Here is a 14,766-nt window from a genome sequence, read left to right on the forward strand (position 1 = left end):
TGGCCGCCTTTATCCCTCTCGTCGGCTTCACAGCCCGACCCCGCCCTCCTCCTTGCCACACTGAGCATTAAAGATGCAAGTTTCTTCGTTCCTGAATTGGTGTTAGCAAATCTTCATGTATGTCCTCTGTTAGTCAAAGTTACTTGGAGACATAACACAAACAGCCTCATGTCTGATGTGATAATCAAAATTACATAGACATGGTGGAAAAAAGAAATGGAGAGGGAATAGAGATTGAGGAAAGATAATTTGAATTTGATAGCTGTTAGCAAATTATCTGCAAATGATTTTTGCAAATAAGACTTAGGTGGTTGTTGTATTTGGTCTGAGCTTAATGTCAGACTAAATTAAAACTATTGTGTTATGAAAGCTTGACATAGTATTTAGAAGATAATTTGGGTTCAGTTTGGATTAAGCTGGGTATTTTAAGATAATTTGGGTCCAGTCTGGTTAGGGTATTTGAAGATAATTTGAGTTCAGTTTGGGTTATGCTGGTTATTTAAAGATTATTTGGGTTCAGTTTGGAATTAGGTTGGGTATTTGTTGACAATTCAGGTTCAGTTTGGGGTAAGTGTTAAATGTAAGATTGCACTATTAATCTATAGACTGTATCATAATCTTTAAACGTTTTCAAATAAACTCACAATGAATACAGTATATGCGGTTTCAGCATGCCTCTAGGGTAGTTAGAATTGAGATTTTAAAAGATAGCATGGTGTCTACTACTCTACACAATTTTTTGAGTTGACCCCAATGAGTAAGCAATAATAAAAAATAAAAAAAAGATTTTTTTTTTTTTTTACTTTTACAAGACTTACTCACCCATGTGTGTGAAAACTTTGCATCAACATTTCCTGGAGGTTACAGAAAGACCAAAATAGAGAATATACTTATACACATCACTTATAATAAATAAAAACCGTAAGACAAAAACTTAAGATAGAAAATCCATGTTTCTCTCTAAGCAAAGCTCTAATTTTGGCTAAGAGAAAACAGCTCCAGCATACCTAAATGCCACATGCATGTCTAAGGGTTTTGAGAAACAATGTTTCATGCAAATCTGGACAAAAGAGGACATGCCTTTGTAAAAATACTGTTTCTTTATCTCTCTCTTCTCTTTTCAGAAGAACAGAAATAAAACGCTGTGTATAGACTTGTTCTCTACATTAACAGAAACCTGGTCAAGGTAAACTTTAGGCCAGGTGTGATACCATCATACCTACAACAGAGCAATTAAAAGTATAACCAGCTTAAAACAATTTGTAAGTGAAATTTGGCAGCAGTATTTTCATGGGGGATTGAAAGGCATCTAAATACCACACACATTAACCAGGTTTTATAGTTTGATAATGGCACTGATAGGTTTCTCTTCCGCTAATACTTCAGGGAGAGGTAGGTCAAAGGTCAGGAGACAGTAACAGACTATTGCTCAGCTGTACCTCATATAGACTGCAGGGAATATAACAGCTGTATTGTACATACCCCAAAGACAGACAGACAGACAGACAGACACACACACACACACACACACACACACACACAGAGAGAGAGAGAGACAATGTTCACATATTCAGCCATTATCAGTTTCCCCAGAGACATATACAGACATCACCAGAACAGACAAGATGTTTCAAATGACCGACAGACAGACAGGCAGATTGCATAGATGGCTAGAAATGTGAACAAGCATAGTCTGCATGGGACAACATGGGACAATGACTCCATCTACAGACCAAAATAGTGTGAAATCATTTGGTTTAATAATTTGCATTACATCAATGCACATAATTCGTTCACATGTCACAGGTCATTTGTGTTCTTGACAATATATCTTTTGTGCAAAAAAGCAATTTATGGGGAAAGTGTAGAAAGACATGAAGGAAAAGAAAACAAAGGAAAAGAAAACTCAGATACTGTATATCAGATAAATTCCTGAATTACCACAAAAGTGCAGATACACAGCTAACAGTGCAGACTTTTAGAGTGTTTGGCTTACAATTTACACACATGCTTCATTTTGTTTTAACAGCCAAACAAAATGTGATCTTTACAATGATATGAAAATCTTTAACATCAACAGTTTTTTAACACGTAAACTGTTTGCAATTGATTCAATACTTCTACATGGAATGTATGAGTAATGGTTTTATTACTTCAAAATTGGTTCGTAAACTTCATAAGCTTGATGGGCATAGCCGGATCTCCAGTATACTGTACAGCATGGGCAAGTACTGGGAATAAAATCGGAATACTGGTCTAAGTATTCTTCAAAAGGAACCTGATTAGGCCATTTCATGTCTTCATGTATCCAATTCACAGAAGCTTTGGTAGATTTAAGTTCATACTCAGCATTAAGGCGGGGGACACAAAAAAATAAATAAGGCCACCAAAACATGGAAATTTTACCACAGGAAACCAACAATCATGGACAACATCCACCATCACAGACCCATACATTTCTTTGAGATAAAGTAGCATTTAGAAATACAGGGAATGTTGCAGGCTTTGCACTGCCTATAGAGAAAAGACAGAAGATACATAAAGATACAGTTGATGGTTGGCACTTCGATACAGAGTATCACTTGTATTCAGTGCATATTACAGGGCACAAAACTCTACAATAATATATAATAATAAAAAATAAAAAAAAACATTTTATAGTATTTCTTCTGCAGCGTCCAGTCAAAGGTCCGATGACACCCATGACTTAATGAAAAAGCCTCCATCTCACCAACTTGTAGGACTTGGTATAGTACTGAGTATAGTTAATAAAATAGTATTAGTTTAAGATGCATAGTTTTAGACTCAAAGAAAATATACAAAACATTCAGACAATCAAGCTTCGAATAGGGACCAAATAATCCAGTCTGGTGTTGTCCATAATTCCAGATGGGTAAACAAGTGATGGCTAAAACTATTCCAATTCTCCTTTTGTGTCTCAGAAGTGTTCATTATGTGATAAAACTGGGGAAGTTGTTCCTTATTTGCAAAGTACACCTGCTGGATTCTGCTTGGTTTCTTTCAAGCCTGGTGATGTGGGCACATTCTGATCTCTCATGTCCATACGTCCATGGGCACCATGCTTTCTTTTGATCCAATGGGTGGTAGAAGGTTCTGCTCGCTGAGGAACTGGAGAGGAAACTGGACTAGGAAGCCCCGAATCTTTTTCAGCTCCTCTTGAGCACGGAAAGGGTCCTCCTTCTCCAAGCCAGGCTTTGAGAGGAACCCATCCAGCTCCATAATTGTCCAGACATCACTGGATGGCAAGCAGCGGAACACCTGGAGGAGATGGAGAAGTTTCATTCAGGTGATCTTGTGACAGTTAGGCAAAACATTTTTGGACTTGAAGGTGAAGTTTGTAATTTCAGCACCATAATTATTAAAGGGATAGTTCACCCAAAAATGAACATTCTCTCATTATTTACTCACCCTCATGATATCCCAGGTGTGTATGACTTTCTTCACCAGAACGCATTTGAAGAAAAATAGAAAAATATCTTAGCTCAGTAGGTCCTTAAAATGCAAGTGAATGGAGATTTCTCTTTTGAAGCTCCAAGTGAGAAGGAGGAACGCTGTGCAGTTGCTTGGTTGGTTTTGGTTTAGATCTGTATTTATCTGTTTCTTTACTCACAGTGGTGCGTTTGTGTGCTTATCCTGGTCACATGAGCGACTGCTTGGACTCCATCTTCTTGGAAGCATTGGATTACAGTTAAAAAGTACTTAAATATTGATCTTTTTTCACACCAAAAGTGATCGTATTGCTTTGGAAGACATTAATTTAACTGCTGGAGCCATATTGATGTCATCTATGCTGACTGTCTGTGATTTTTGGAGTTTCAAAAGTGAAAAATCGCCAACCACTTGCATTTCAAGGACCTAATGAGCTAAAATATTTTTCTTCAGATGTGTTCTGGTGAAGAAAGAAAGCCATACACACCTGGGATATTAAGAGGGTGAGTAAATAATGAGAGAATTTTCATTTTTGTGTGAACTATCCCTTTAAATTATAACTGAAGTCAACAGTTCAAATCAAGATGGGTTTGAATGTTAGGTGTGTTGGCAGTCATTTACAATTCAGCTTATTTTTTAAATGAGATTCCAATTTAAGATCACAGTACAACTGTATTCAGGTCACCCCTGAACATGATTCATGAAAATGGACATGATTCAGCATAGATGGAACAGCATACAATGCCAACTGACCTAAATCCAAGGTTTTAGCACAGATAAAAGCTTAGAAATACAACTAACCTTCTGGTAGATGGTGGCATTGCGGGCAGCAGTGGTCATCCACGCCTCCTTGTAAAACTGGTCACTGATTGGGTCAGTAACGTCAATGCTGGGGTCTGTGTTTGCACCTAGAATCATCCTATTGATATAAAGGAAAGAGAATACAAGTGTGTTTGAACTTTATTTGGACACGTCTAGACATTCTAAATGGAATAATTAGGTTTGAGCATGTCTCACTTAAAACACTCCAGCCGCAAACTCAGCCCAAAGCGTCCCGCCTGATATTCCTGACCATCCATGATTGACTTCACAGTCTCAATGTCCTCATAAATGACAGCCACCTCACTGTCTCTCTTACCCAGCATGCTGCGGTCATTGATATTGGCAGAACCTAATGGATGTACAAAGACAGATTTAATTATTATGTCTGGATGACAGCAATAACAAAAAATGACTAACAAGTACCATGCAAATATCATGTTTTTTTTTGCTGTTGTTTTTTTTCCACATGCAACATGGCAATACCATTTTTTAAATTGATATTTAATGTCTTTGAAGACACTTTATCCTGGGAATCATACCCATGAACTTGGTGATGCAAATATACTGTATATACAGTAAATATATTGTCCTATGAACTGCTGTATTAAGGCAGTACCATACCTTGACAGGAGGAGGAGCCATTTAATCTTATCTCTAGTGTACTAATATTTCTTGCAAGTTCAGCTGACATTACAACAAATGTATCTTTCCTGTTAGCACTAGTACACTCGAGGATGACATACAGTCATTATCTGTGTTTTTCCGGTGTGCAAATGTCTATTTTTACTCACCAATGATGACAGTGTTGTCGTCGGCAATGAGCATCTTGCTGTGCACATATATCAGTTCAGTCACCAGTCTTCCCTCAAGCTCAGCGTGGGTCCTCAGACCCCCAAATGAGATGTAATTTATCCACTGATCTCCCACTGCAGAAAGACAGAGAGAGGGAGAAAGAGATGAAGAGGATGTAAAGTTTGAGAGCACAATTTCAAGACAAACTTCACAGCATTTAAGGAATCGTTCACCAAATATAAAAAATTCTGTCAGCGTTTACACACACTCATGTTTTTCCAAATGCTTTTCACTTTCTTTCTTTCATGGAACACAAAAGGTGCATTTTTGAAGAATATACTGGCCACCTTTTTCCATGTAATGAAAGTGAAAGGGGACTGAGGCTGTCATGCTCCTAAATGACCATGAAGGTATGGTCCGACTTGTGCGCCATTTTCCATGTCTTCTGAAGTCATATAATAGCTTTGTGTGAGGGACAAACTGAAATTCAAGTTGTTATTCACTAAAAATCTTCCCCTCTAGCAGGCTATTAACCGCTCCAACTGGATTATTGTGTCAGCGAGTTCCAGATAAGTCCAACTAATGAACAAATATTTCAGAGCAGTTTTGTGAATTGGAACAACCGATTCATTAAAAAGACCCAACTTGAATGATTAGTACACAAATCGGGCATCGCTATTTGTCATGGAGAGCTATGGCGGATGCCAAGCTTTTCAGTGAATAATCACTTACTGTAAATTTTGTCTGTTCCTCACTCAAAGCTATCGTATGGCTTCAAAAGTCTTGGAATATACAGTATTGCACAAGACATATTAGCCACTTTTATGATACTTCTTGTGTCCTTTTTTGTCATTTTGGAGCTTTACAGCCCCAATCCTTATTCACTTTCTTTGTATGGTAAAGAGTAGCCAGAATATTCTTCAAAAATCCCCAGTAGTGTTCCATGAAAAAAAGTTAATATCTACACGAGGGTAAGTAAATAATAACAGAATATTCAGTGAATAATGACTTACTGTAAATTTTGTCTGTTCCTCACACAAAGCTATCGTATGGCTTCAAAAGGCTTGGAATATACAGTATTGTACAAGTCATATTAGCCACTTTTATGATACTTCTTGTGTCCTTTTTTATCATTTTGGAGCTTTACAGCCCCAATCCTTATTCACTTCTTTGTATGGTAAAGAGTAGCCATGATATTCTTTAAAAATCCCCAGTTGTGTTCCATGAAAAAAAGTAAGTTAATATCTACAGGAGGGTAAGTAAATAATAACAGAATATTCATTTTTATGTGAAATATACCTTTAAACTTCCTCATCATACACTTAAGATAGAAGCAGAGTTCCTGCTTTTCTAGAGACCAGCGATCTGTATCTATGTTGATAACACAGTGAGAATGCTCAGACCCAATAAAGCTGTAACAGAACACCAGAAGTGCTGGATAATTCAAACTGACAAAGAAACTTCACTCCTTCCTCTCTGATGCAGGGTTAATGGGTGCAGACATGCCTCGCTCCACCACAGTGACACTGCAACTGTAGTTTAACTGCAAGTTGATGGTGTATGATAAGCCCACAGTCTGCATGTTTGTCCACACGCTATTTCATTGCAACCACCATGCCTAACCATGTGTGGCTACCTTGGTGGTTAAACAACTGCAAAGGGGCGCTGTTGTATTTCAACTATCTTAAAAGGAAAGCAGCAACTGTGCAAGCCCATGAGGTGACTTATTACCAGAATTGTGTTGTCTTATAAAAGGATAGATCACCCAAAAATGAAAACTCACCCTCATGTCATTGTAAACCATATGACTTTCTTTCTTGCATGGAACACAAAAATAGTTATAGCAGAATATCCAAACTACTCTTTTGTTTTACTCTTTGTCTGTCCCAGGTCCAAATCGACTTTCACTGGAAAAGAATAGCATATACAACCTGCTAAATTTCTCCTTTGGTGTTCTAAATAAGAAAGAAAGTCATACAGGTTGGAACAACATGAGGGTGAGTAAACAATGACAATTTTTATTTCTGGGTAAACTATCCCTTTAAGACATCACAATTCTGGGAATAAGTTACCTCATGAGCTGGTACAGTTCTGCTAACAAATTATAAGCTATAATTTGAGCAAACTTGTTTTAGGATACAAGACACACATTGTTCATTTAAATTTGAAGCCTATTTGACATTATGGTAAACAGGGTAGAGCAAAATTCTTATTTTCTTACACTTGTCAGCCTCTCCTCTGAGACTGAAACCAATAAATCAAATCAGTGAAGCCATCAGAACAATAGTGTGTCTGTGATCATTAATTCAAAGCGGTGTGGAGAGAAAACCAAACAGGATTGACTGAACAAAATGCTTTTATTTTTTATTTTTGGATGTTTATGTATGGCAAGCCAAATTAAAATAAAAGCTGTTTAACATTTATACTAGAAGAAGTGCCTTAGGGGCCATTCAGACCAAAAGCTAGACTCAAAGCAACGAATATACTGTAACAAAATGCAGCTGTCTTGAGTCGTTTTTTTTTTTTTACTTGATATGGCGTCTAAAAATCGTGATGCTCTTGCACGAATTGTTGAAAAAACAGTGAGACGTGGTGATGGATGCAAAAACATATTTGGTGTGACCGTCCCCTCAGACTATATGTTTTCTATATTCATGTCTTGGAGTATCTTTTTTTTTTTTTTCTCTCCCCAATTTGGAATACCCAATTCCCAATGTGCTCTAAGTCCTTGTGGTGGCGTAATGACTCGCCTCAATCCGGGTGACGGAGGACGAATCTCAGTTGCCTCCGCGTCTGAGACCGTCAATCTGCGCATCTCATCACGTGGCTTGTTGAGCGCGTTACCACGAAGACATAGCGCGTGTGGAGGCTTCACGCTGTTCTCCGCGGCATCCACGCACAACTCGCGCCCCACCAAGAGCGAGAACCACATTATAGTGACCACGAAGTGGTTCCCCCATGTGACTCTACCCACCCTAGCAACCGGGCCAATTTGGTTGCTTAGGAGACCTGGCTGGAGTCACTCAGCACCCCTGGACCCTGGAGGGGTGGTAGTCAGCGTCTTTGCTAGCTGAGCTACCCAGGCCCCTCGTCTTGGAGTATCTTTATCGCTTGAGTCTACAACAAAAAACACAGCTTCACAAAAACTCTAGGAAGAACATGCGGTTAGTGTACAAGCCAGATCTAATGGAGAACTGCAGACACTCCCTTCACAAATAAAACATTTACGCCTACAAATTTTAGCTCTATACTCACTTTCTTTTTTCAGCTGTGAGATGATGGAGCAGTCTCCTCTAATCATGGTCCTGCATAAATACAAGAATATTAATCAGGCAAAATAACTTTGTTTAAACATTAGATCCAGACAGAACAAATTCCCCTATTGTCTAATTGAAATGTTCCCATTAAATTAGTCCCACTATGATAACTACTACCATCAGCAAGAATAATAATAGATTTTTACAGCTAATGTAAAATCAAATCATCATATCATGTCACTGCGAAATTATTGTAACTGCACTATAGGCCCATAACTAAAATAATTTTATTTAAAGTTATGGGCTTGACTAACACCTGATAAACATTTCATAAAGGAATATTCCATGTTCAAAACAAGTTAAGAACAATCAACAGCATGTGTGTCATAATGTTGATTACCACCAAAATTAATTTCAACTCGTCCCTCCTTGTCTTGAAAAAAGCAAAAAACTAAGTTACAGTGAGGCCACCTACAATGGAAGTAAATGGGGCCAATCCTTAAATGTTAAAATACTCACTGTTTCAAAAGTATAGCCACAAGACATAAACAATATGCATGTTAACATGATTTTAGTGTGATAAAATTGCTTGCCAACCTTCTCTGTGTTAAGCTATATTCCATTTTACAACATTTGTTGCTATGACAACATAATGGTGTAAACCCTTAACCCCTAAAACGACCGTAAAGACAATTTTAAAAAACTTTACAGCACAAATAATACACAACTTTTAAAAGAAGAATTAATGCAAGTGCTTTTATAAAACTACAAGCGTCACATTTCTGCCTTTAAACCCTCCAAAAATTGGCCCCATTCACTTCCATTGTAAGTGCCTCACTGCAATTTTGTTTTTTACTTTTTTTTAAAGAAAAGGAGGAACAAGTCGACATAAACTGTTGTGGTAATCCACATTATGCAACAAATACTGTTGATTGAGCTTAACTTGTATTGAACCCGGAATATTCCTTTACCAATCAGCATTACCTGTAATTGAAGTGCATGACTGCCTGTATGGCACTGCCCCCTCCAGTGTTAATATCCCCCTCAAATCCAGGAAGTAGAGGAGTCACCACATACACACGGTACTTATTACCCTCCCTGTGAACCACATAGAAAAGACATGGGAGGGGGAAAATTAAATTGAAAGTTAAAGTAAGAGAGATTGAGTAAGAAAAATCTATTTCATTATATTTGTTTATGTAAACATGGTGCCTTCTACAATCTATCATGGCTGGCTATTTGTATTTATTTTTTTACCAGTGAAGAATACCTTCTTGTCTTTCAGCAAAACCTAACCTAATCAAACACATATCTATATATACACAATTGATTTAAAAGTTTCTCATTAAGCTAGTGTGTCTGTGTGTTTCATATGTGTGTGGATATACAGGTGTTTAAAATTAATTTCATGGTTCTACAGTGTTAAATGTATAAACTGAGATGTTTCATTTCAAAGAGCAAGGTTTCTGTGTGGAATGGAGTCAGGCTGTGTGTTTGGGTGTGATTTATTGATCTCACCGATAGGCTTTTATGATCCTCTGGGCGATGGCGTCTCCAATTTTATTGTGAACCACCTTGTTGTCTGCGCAGCTTATAAAGAACTGGTTCTATTAGAAAAAATATTGAATTTTAGCCCACAGAAACACTGCCATAAGACACCCTTTTAATTTTTAGGACATAATGACCACTGTCTCTATGGTTAGCACCCAGTACATTAACAGTAAGACTATTAGAAGGGGATTATAAGAACACATTAGAAGTGACACACACCTCTATGTAGATATAGTGTTTGCTGTGTTCAATAATGTTGATGTAAGCCATATGAATTGACTCCTCATGGTATTTTATACCCGCTGACCAGTCTGAAGCCGACCGTAACACCTAAGTGGAGTGAGAATAAGACAGGATTAATGGAGGCTGCACCTTTTATTTGTTTATAAGAGTTTTAATGAGAATATTGACATTTAGATAAAACATGTACCTGAACATTAGTTGGGGTAGAGCCAGGGACCTGGTACTTGATTTCATTCGCAGTAGTGTGAGATTTAGGAAGGAGGTACGGATAAGAGAGGGACCTGTATTTAGGCTTCATGATCTAAAGGGAAACACATAAACCAACTCTATGATATATTAGTTAACAGCAGTTGACGTGTACTGCAGTGCAGCCTGCTAAACTTCACCTTAAACCGTTAAACAGCATTTAACTAAATCTTTTATTGTAATAATTATTACTATGTTTGCAGCTTTTATGACCTCATAATAAATTTGTAACACCACAGGACCATTTAAAAACTAACTAGTGAAGGCAAAACATTGTTTAAAATGGTAAACAAATGACAAATGACCTATGACATTCACTTTCCCTTAAAGGTGCACTCAGTCATTTTTTGGTCGTCTTTGACTTACACCTAGTGGCGTGGATGCAGCATCATTCAAATACAGTTCACTATTCACAGTTAACCATGAATAATTTAATCAAAGAGTAAAAGTGTCCAACAACAGGGCAGTTACTGAGATTAAGTGAGTAGTATTCAGGTTGGTCATGTGATCCTTACATGGCAGCCCCCATTAAGGGAGTCCCTCTCCATGTAGAATAAAACCACTTATAAAAGGTTACTGATATGACTTCATCTCATGTGAGTGGTCATGATTTTATTCATATGTTTCAAAATTACAATTCAATTTAGGAGTAAAACTTTTTTAAATGGGGAAAAAAAAGTGCACCTTTAAATATTCATATAAAAAAAAAAAAAAAGTCTCTCCTTTTCTCCCCAATTTGGAATGCCCAATTCCCAATGCGCTCTAAGTCCTCGTGGTGGTGTAGTGTCTCACCTCAATCCGGGTGGCGGAGGACAATTCTCAGTTGCCTCCGCATCTGAGACCGTTAATCCACGCATTTTATCACGTGGCTTGTTGAGCGCGTTACCGTGGAGACCTAGCACGTGTGGAGGCTTCACTCCATTCTCCGTGGCATCTTCTATTCTCAAGATCTTCAAGCTTTTCAAGGAGATGTTCCAAATCAACTTTGGTTACGGGTGGGATTAGCGGTTAATTCCCTCTCCGAAGATTCCAGAAAATCGATTCGTCTGTCAACATCAGTCACTCTTGTAACTATCTCAGAGAATTTTATTTCCATCACCGTAATCGATCGACGTATTACAGCGAGATCCTCCAAGTCAGCAAGAACCTTTTTTAATGGGGAAAAAATGACTAAGTGCACCTTTAAATATTCATAAAAAAGAAAATGTCTTTCTTTTTCTCCCAAATTTGGAATGCCCAATTCCCAATGCGCTCCAAGTCCTCGTGGTGGTGTAGTGACTCACCTCAATCCGGGTGGCGGAGGACAAATCTCAGTTGCCTCCGCGTCTGAGACCGTCAATCCGCGCATCTTATCACGTGGCTTGTTGAGCGCGTTACCATGGAGATCTAGCACGTGTGGAGGCTTCATGCTATTCTCCGTGGCATCCACGCACAACTCACCACACGCCCCACTGAGAGTGAGAAACACATAGCGACCACGAGGAGGTTACCCCATGTGACTCTACCCTCCCTAGCAACCGGGTCAATTTGGTTGCTTAGGAGACCTGGCTGGAGTCACTCAGCATGCCCTGGATTCGAACTCACGACTCCAGTGGTGGTAGTCAGCGTCTTTACTCGCTGAGCTACCCAGGCCCCCAATGATGTACATTTACATTTTAACCTAAAATGTAGGGGGAAAAAAATCTATTGACATGTTATGTGTTAACCATCCACATACAAACAGAAAATTTTGTGAGATGGCATGAAGACATTTGGCAAAAAATATGAGTGAGATGCCAGTGATGGCTTTCACACCTTTGTGAAATTCCAGCGCTGAATGAAGTGGCGAGCAACATCTCTAGCGGCCTTCCCATGCACCACGGAGGCGATGTCATGCCAAGGCATTCTGGGAGTTATGTGCCTGTCAATGAAATCTGCAGAAAGAGCAAGTTAGAGAATACACCATTAAGACATTATTAAACTGTAATCTATAAATTTAAGATCATGTTAACATTTAAAATATTATTGTAAATATGACAAACAAATTGACAAATAACAAATAGATTTTTTGATGTAGACAAAAAAATAAATAAATGGAGTATAAATATGTCAAAAACATCATGGATGCAACACTACACATACTGCAAATCTTAAATGCACAAAGTTCAAGTTTAAAAGCAGCAATTCACCATCAAAAGGTTTATCCAGCTGGATCCAGTCCTTGTGAACAAAATTGCAGTAGTCTTTGCCATGCCAGAACCGTGTGTTCCCCATCAGACCGATGACATCTGTTTGCAGATCCTGCGCTGCCTCTGTGCAGAATGAAACAAAGACACTCAACAAAAATGGAAGGAAAAAAAAAAATATTACAAAACTGAGTTTATTTCTACAAAATCAAGAACAAACTCAAATGTAGAGACAACTCATGCATTTAATGGCAGAACTGATGGAAACAATTAGTGCTGTCCCAATGTTGCATTCCTGCAAAATCAGCCCAAGCCAATATAGTACATCAATTCAGAGAAACTTCCGAATATTACATTGGAATTTGCAAGTATTGAATTTCTTATCGGCGATAAGAACTGTGTATGAAAACCACAGAAAATCACACAGTGCTCTGAGTGTTGCCCCTGTGTCAAAGAAAACTGATGAGATTTGACTTCTAAAAAAACAGTTCTTTACAGGAAAACTGATCAGAACTTGAGACTTCTCACATAAGTCTGGGTCCTACTCACCACTTGGACACAAGCAGGAGGGCATCGACACCCTAAGCTCAATCAATTTTAACAAATTGTGTTGGCTGCAAATACTGTTAGAATAACCTAAAACAAAAGGGCATTCTTTGATCTAGTCGAGACTAGATTAAACAAGCAATGGTATCTAGCTAGAAGATGTTACGACAACACATTTTAAAGGGATAGTTCACCTAAATGATGTCATCATTTACCCACCCTCATATTGTTCCAAACCCATATGACTATTCTTCTATGGAACACAAAGTGAGATCTTAGGCAGAATGTTAGCCTCAGTCACCATTTACTTTCATCTTATAGACAAAGATTTTCTTTGAAAGCCTCAACCAAATCATAATGATTCAAAGATGCCTACTTTTTCTGCACTTATGATAAATAATGTAAATCATTACATAAGATGGCCAGTCATATTAAAGCGCTGCCAATGGGTATCAGAAATCAGTGATGCTGTGTGATAACAGCTGAATGTGGGAGTTTAGGACAGTAACAGTCATCAGTCTGCATTTGAGCGGGTCTCAGTTCCAGAGACGGGAGTATACTCACTTTCTTCTGAGCTCTCAACACTGCTCACGCTATCTGCAGGCGCCAGCCCGTGTTTCTGCAGGTGTCTACGGATGCTGAAACGAGGCTTCTTGGTCTTCCCCTGTACTTTTAGTTTCGGTTGGTCTAAAGTGTCCATGGCAAGACTTTTGCCATTGCTTTGCGCTGCACTTGATCCGTTTGATGGAGCGGCCATAGCGGGAGAGGCTTCAGAGGCGCTCTGTGCCATTTAAGACATCAAGTTAAATGTTACACATGTGACTACTATCTTATTATTAATCATGAATTCATAAATAATGGATTTCATTTAATTTCTTAACAAGAAACAATTTATTAGATATATGCTATTTATAGATAAACTATCTATAGGCTATGGTTTATTTTTCAATTATTATTATTATTATTATGTTCACGCTTACAATTGTATTTATGATCTAATTTATGTTGGTATTTTTCCACCTGTTGTCATAAAATTATTTTTAAGTCACTGCAAAAGGTGCTGGTGGAAGAAGTTGGAGAGCATAATATGTTTGGATTTGGTATATGATTTTTTTTGACCATTTTGTTATTTTTGTTATAGTTTTGTTCCGTTTGAAGTGTAATTTAAATGTAAAAATATTTTTGGTGTAATTTTGTTGTGTTTCAATAAAGGAATTTAATTATTTAAAATCAAAATCGATGGTAGAATTGAATTGCATGCCGATACAAACACTATTAATACTAGCCATGATTTGTGTGTCAGTAGATGAAAATGATTAATAATACTTACATTTCCTACAATTAAACGGAGCATACATCCAAATCCTGACGAGAATAACATTTTCGAAGCATATAAAGGGAGTGCATCCATATTTATATTATTCTAATTCATTGCTTACAGTCCATTTACAATAAAAACTTATTTTGAATGTGCTGTCTTTTGTTTATATCACTGGAGCTTGAGGGACTGGACTATCTAATAGGACGCAGACACTGCAATAACCGGAGAAGAACCTCAGAATTAAATTGCACTTGTGCCTTGACTGCATGAAAATACCAAAAACTTCATGGCCATGCCCACTGACATTCAGGTTGTATCAGGTTGGATTTATTTACAGTACTAATTATTGTAAAACTCTGAAAGCATTGTGAAA

At 37.8% G+C, this 14,766-nt stretch overlaps 1 protein-coding gene across 2 annotated transcripts in view; it reads right to left on the reverse strand.

Moving 5' to 3' along the window:
• Nucleotides 1-1,738: 1,738 nt before the first annotated feature.
• Nucleotides 1,739-14,766, reverse strand: part of LOC127434487 (phospholipase D1-like) — a 41,234-nt gene continuing 28,206 nt past the window's right edge. The window contains exons 15-27 of one of the 2 annotated variants that reach the window (XR_007896053.1): nucleotides 13,637-13,853; nucleotides 12,530-12,652; nucleotides 12,156-12,274; nucleotides 10,303-10,416; nucleotides 10,092-10,202; nucleotides 9,840-9,928; nucleotides 9,306-9,419; nucleotides 8,320-8,369; nucleotides 5,064-5,198; nucleotides 4,468-4,621; nucleotides 4,252-4,369; nucleotides 3,430-3,688; nucleotides 3,143-3,279 (exon numbers count right to left, since the gene is read on the reverse strand). Coding sequence is in view for 1 of the 2 variants with exons in the window: in XM_051687307.1 (XP_051543267.1) it covers nucleotides 3,055-3,279; nucleotides 4,252-4,369; nucleotides 4,468-4,621; nucleotides 5,064-5,198; nucleotides 8,320-8,369; nucleotides 9,306-9,419; nucleotides 9,840-9,928; nucleotides 10,092-10,202; nucleotides 10,303-10,416; nucleotides 12,156-12,274; nucleotides 12,530-12,652; nucleotides 13,637-13,853 (1,569 nt within the window). In the remaining variant the exon portion in view is untranslated. Of the gene's footprint in view, nucleotides 3,280-3,429; nucleotides 3,689-4,251; nucleotides 4,370-4,467; nucleotides 4,622-5,063; nucleotides 5,199-8,319; nucleotides 8,370-9,305; nucleotides 9,420-9,839; nucleotides 9,929-10,091; nucleotides 10,203-10,302; nucleotides 10,417-12,155; nucleotides 12,275-12,529; nucleotides 12,653-13,636; nucleotides 13,854-14,766 lie in introns of both variants that reach the window. The other variant, XM_051687307.1, reaches the window with a different exon arrangement.

The sequence above is a fragment of the Myxocyprinus asiaticus genome, chromosome 44 (assembly GCF_019703515.2).
Source record: "Myxocyprinus asiaticus isolate MX2 ecotype Aquarium Trade chromosome 44, UBuf_Myxa_2, whole genome shotgun sequence".
In the NCBI taxonomy this organism is placed as follows: Eukaryota; Metazoa; Chordata; class Actinopteri; order Cypriniformes; family Catostomidae; genus Myxocyprinus; species Myxocyprinus asiaticus.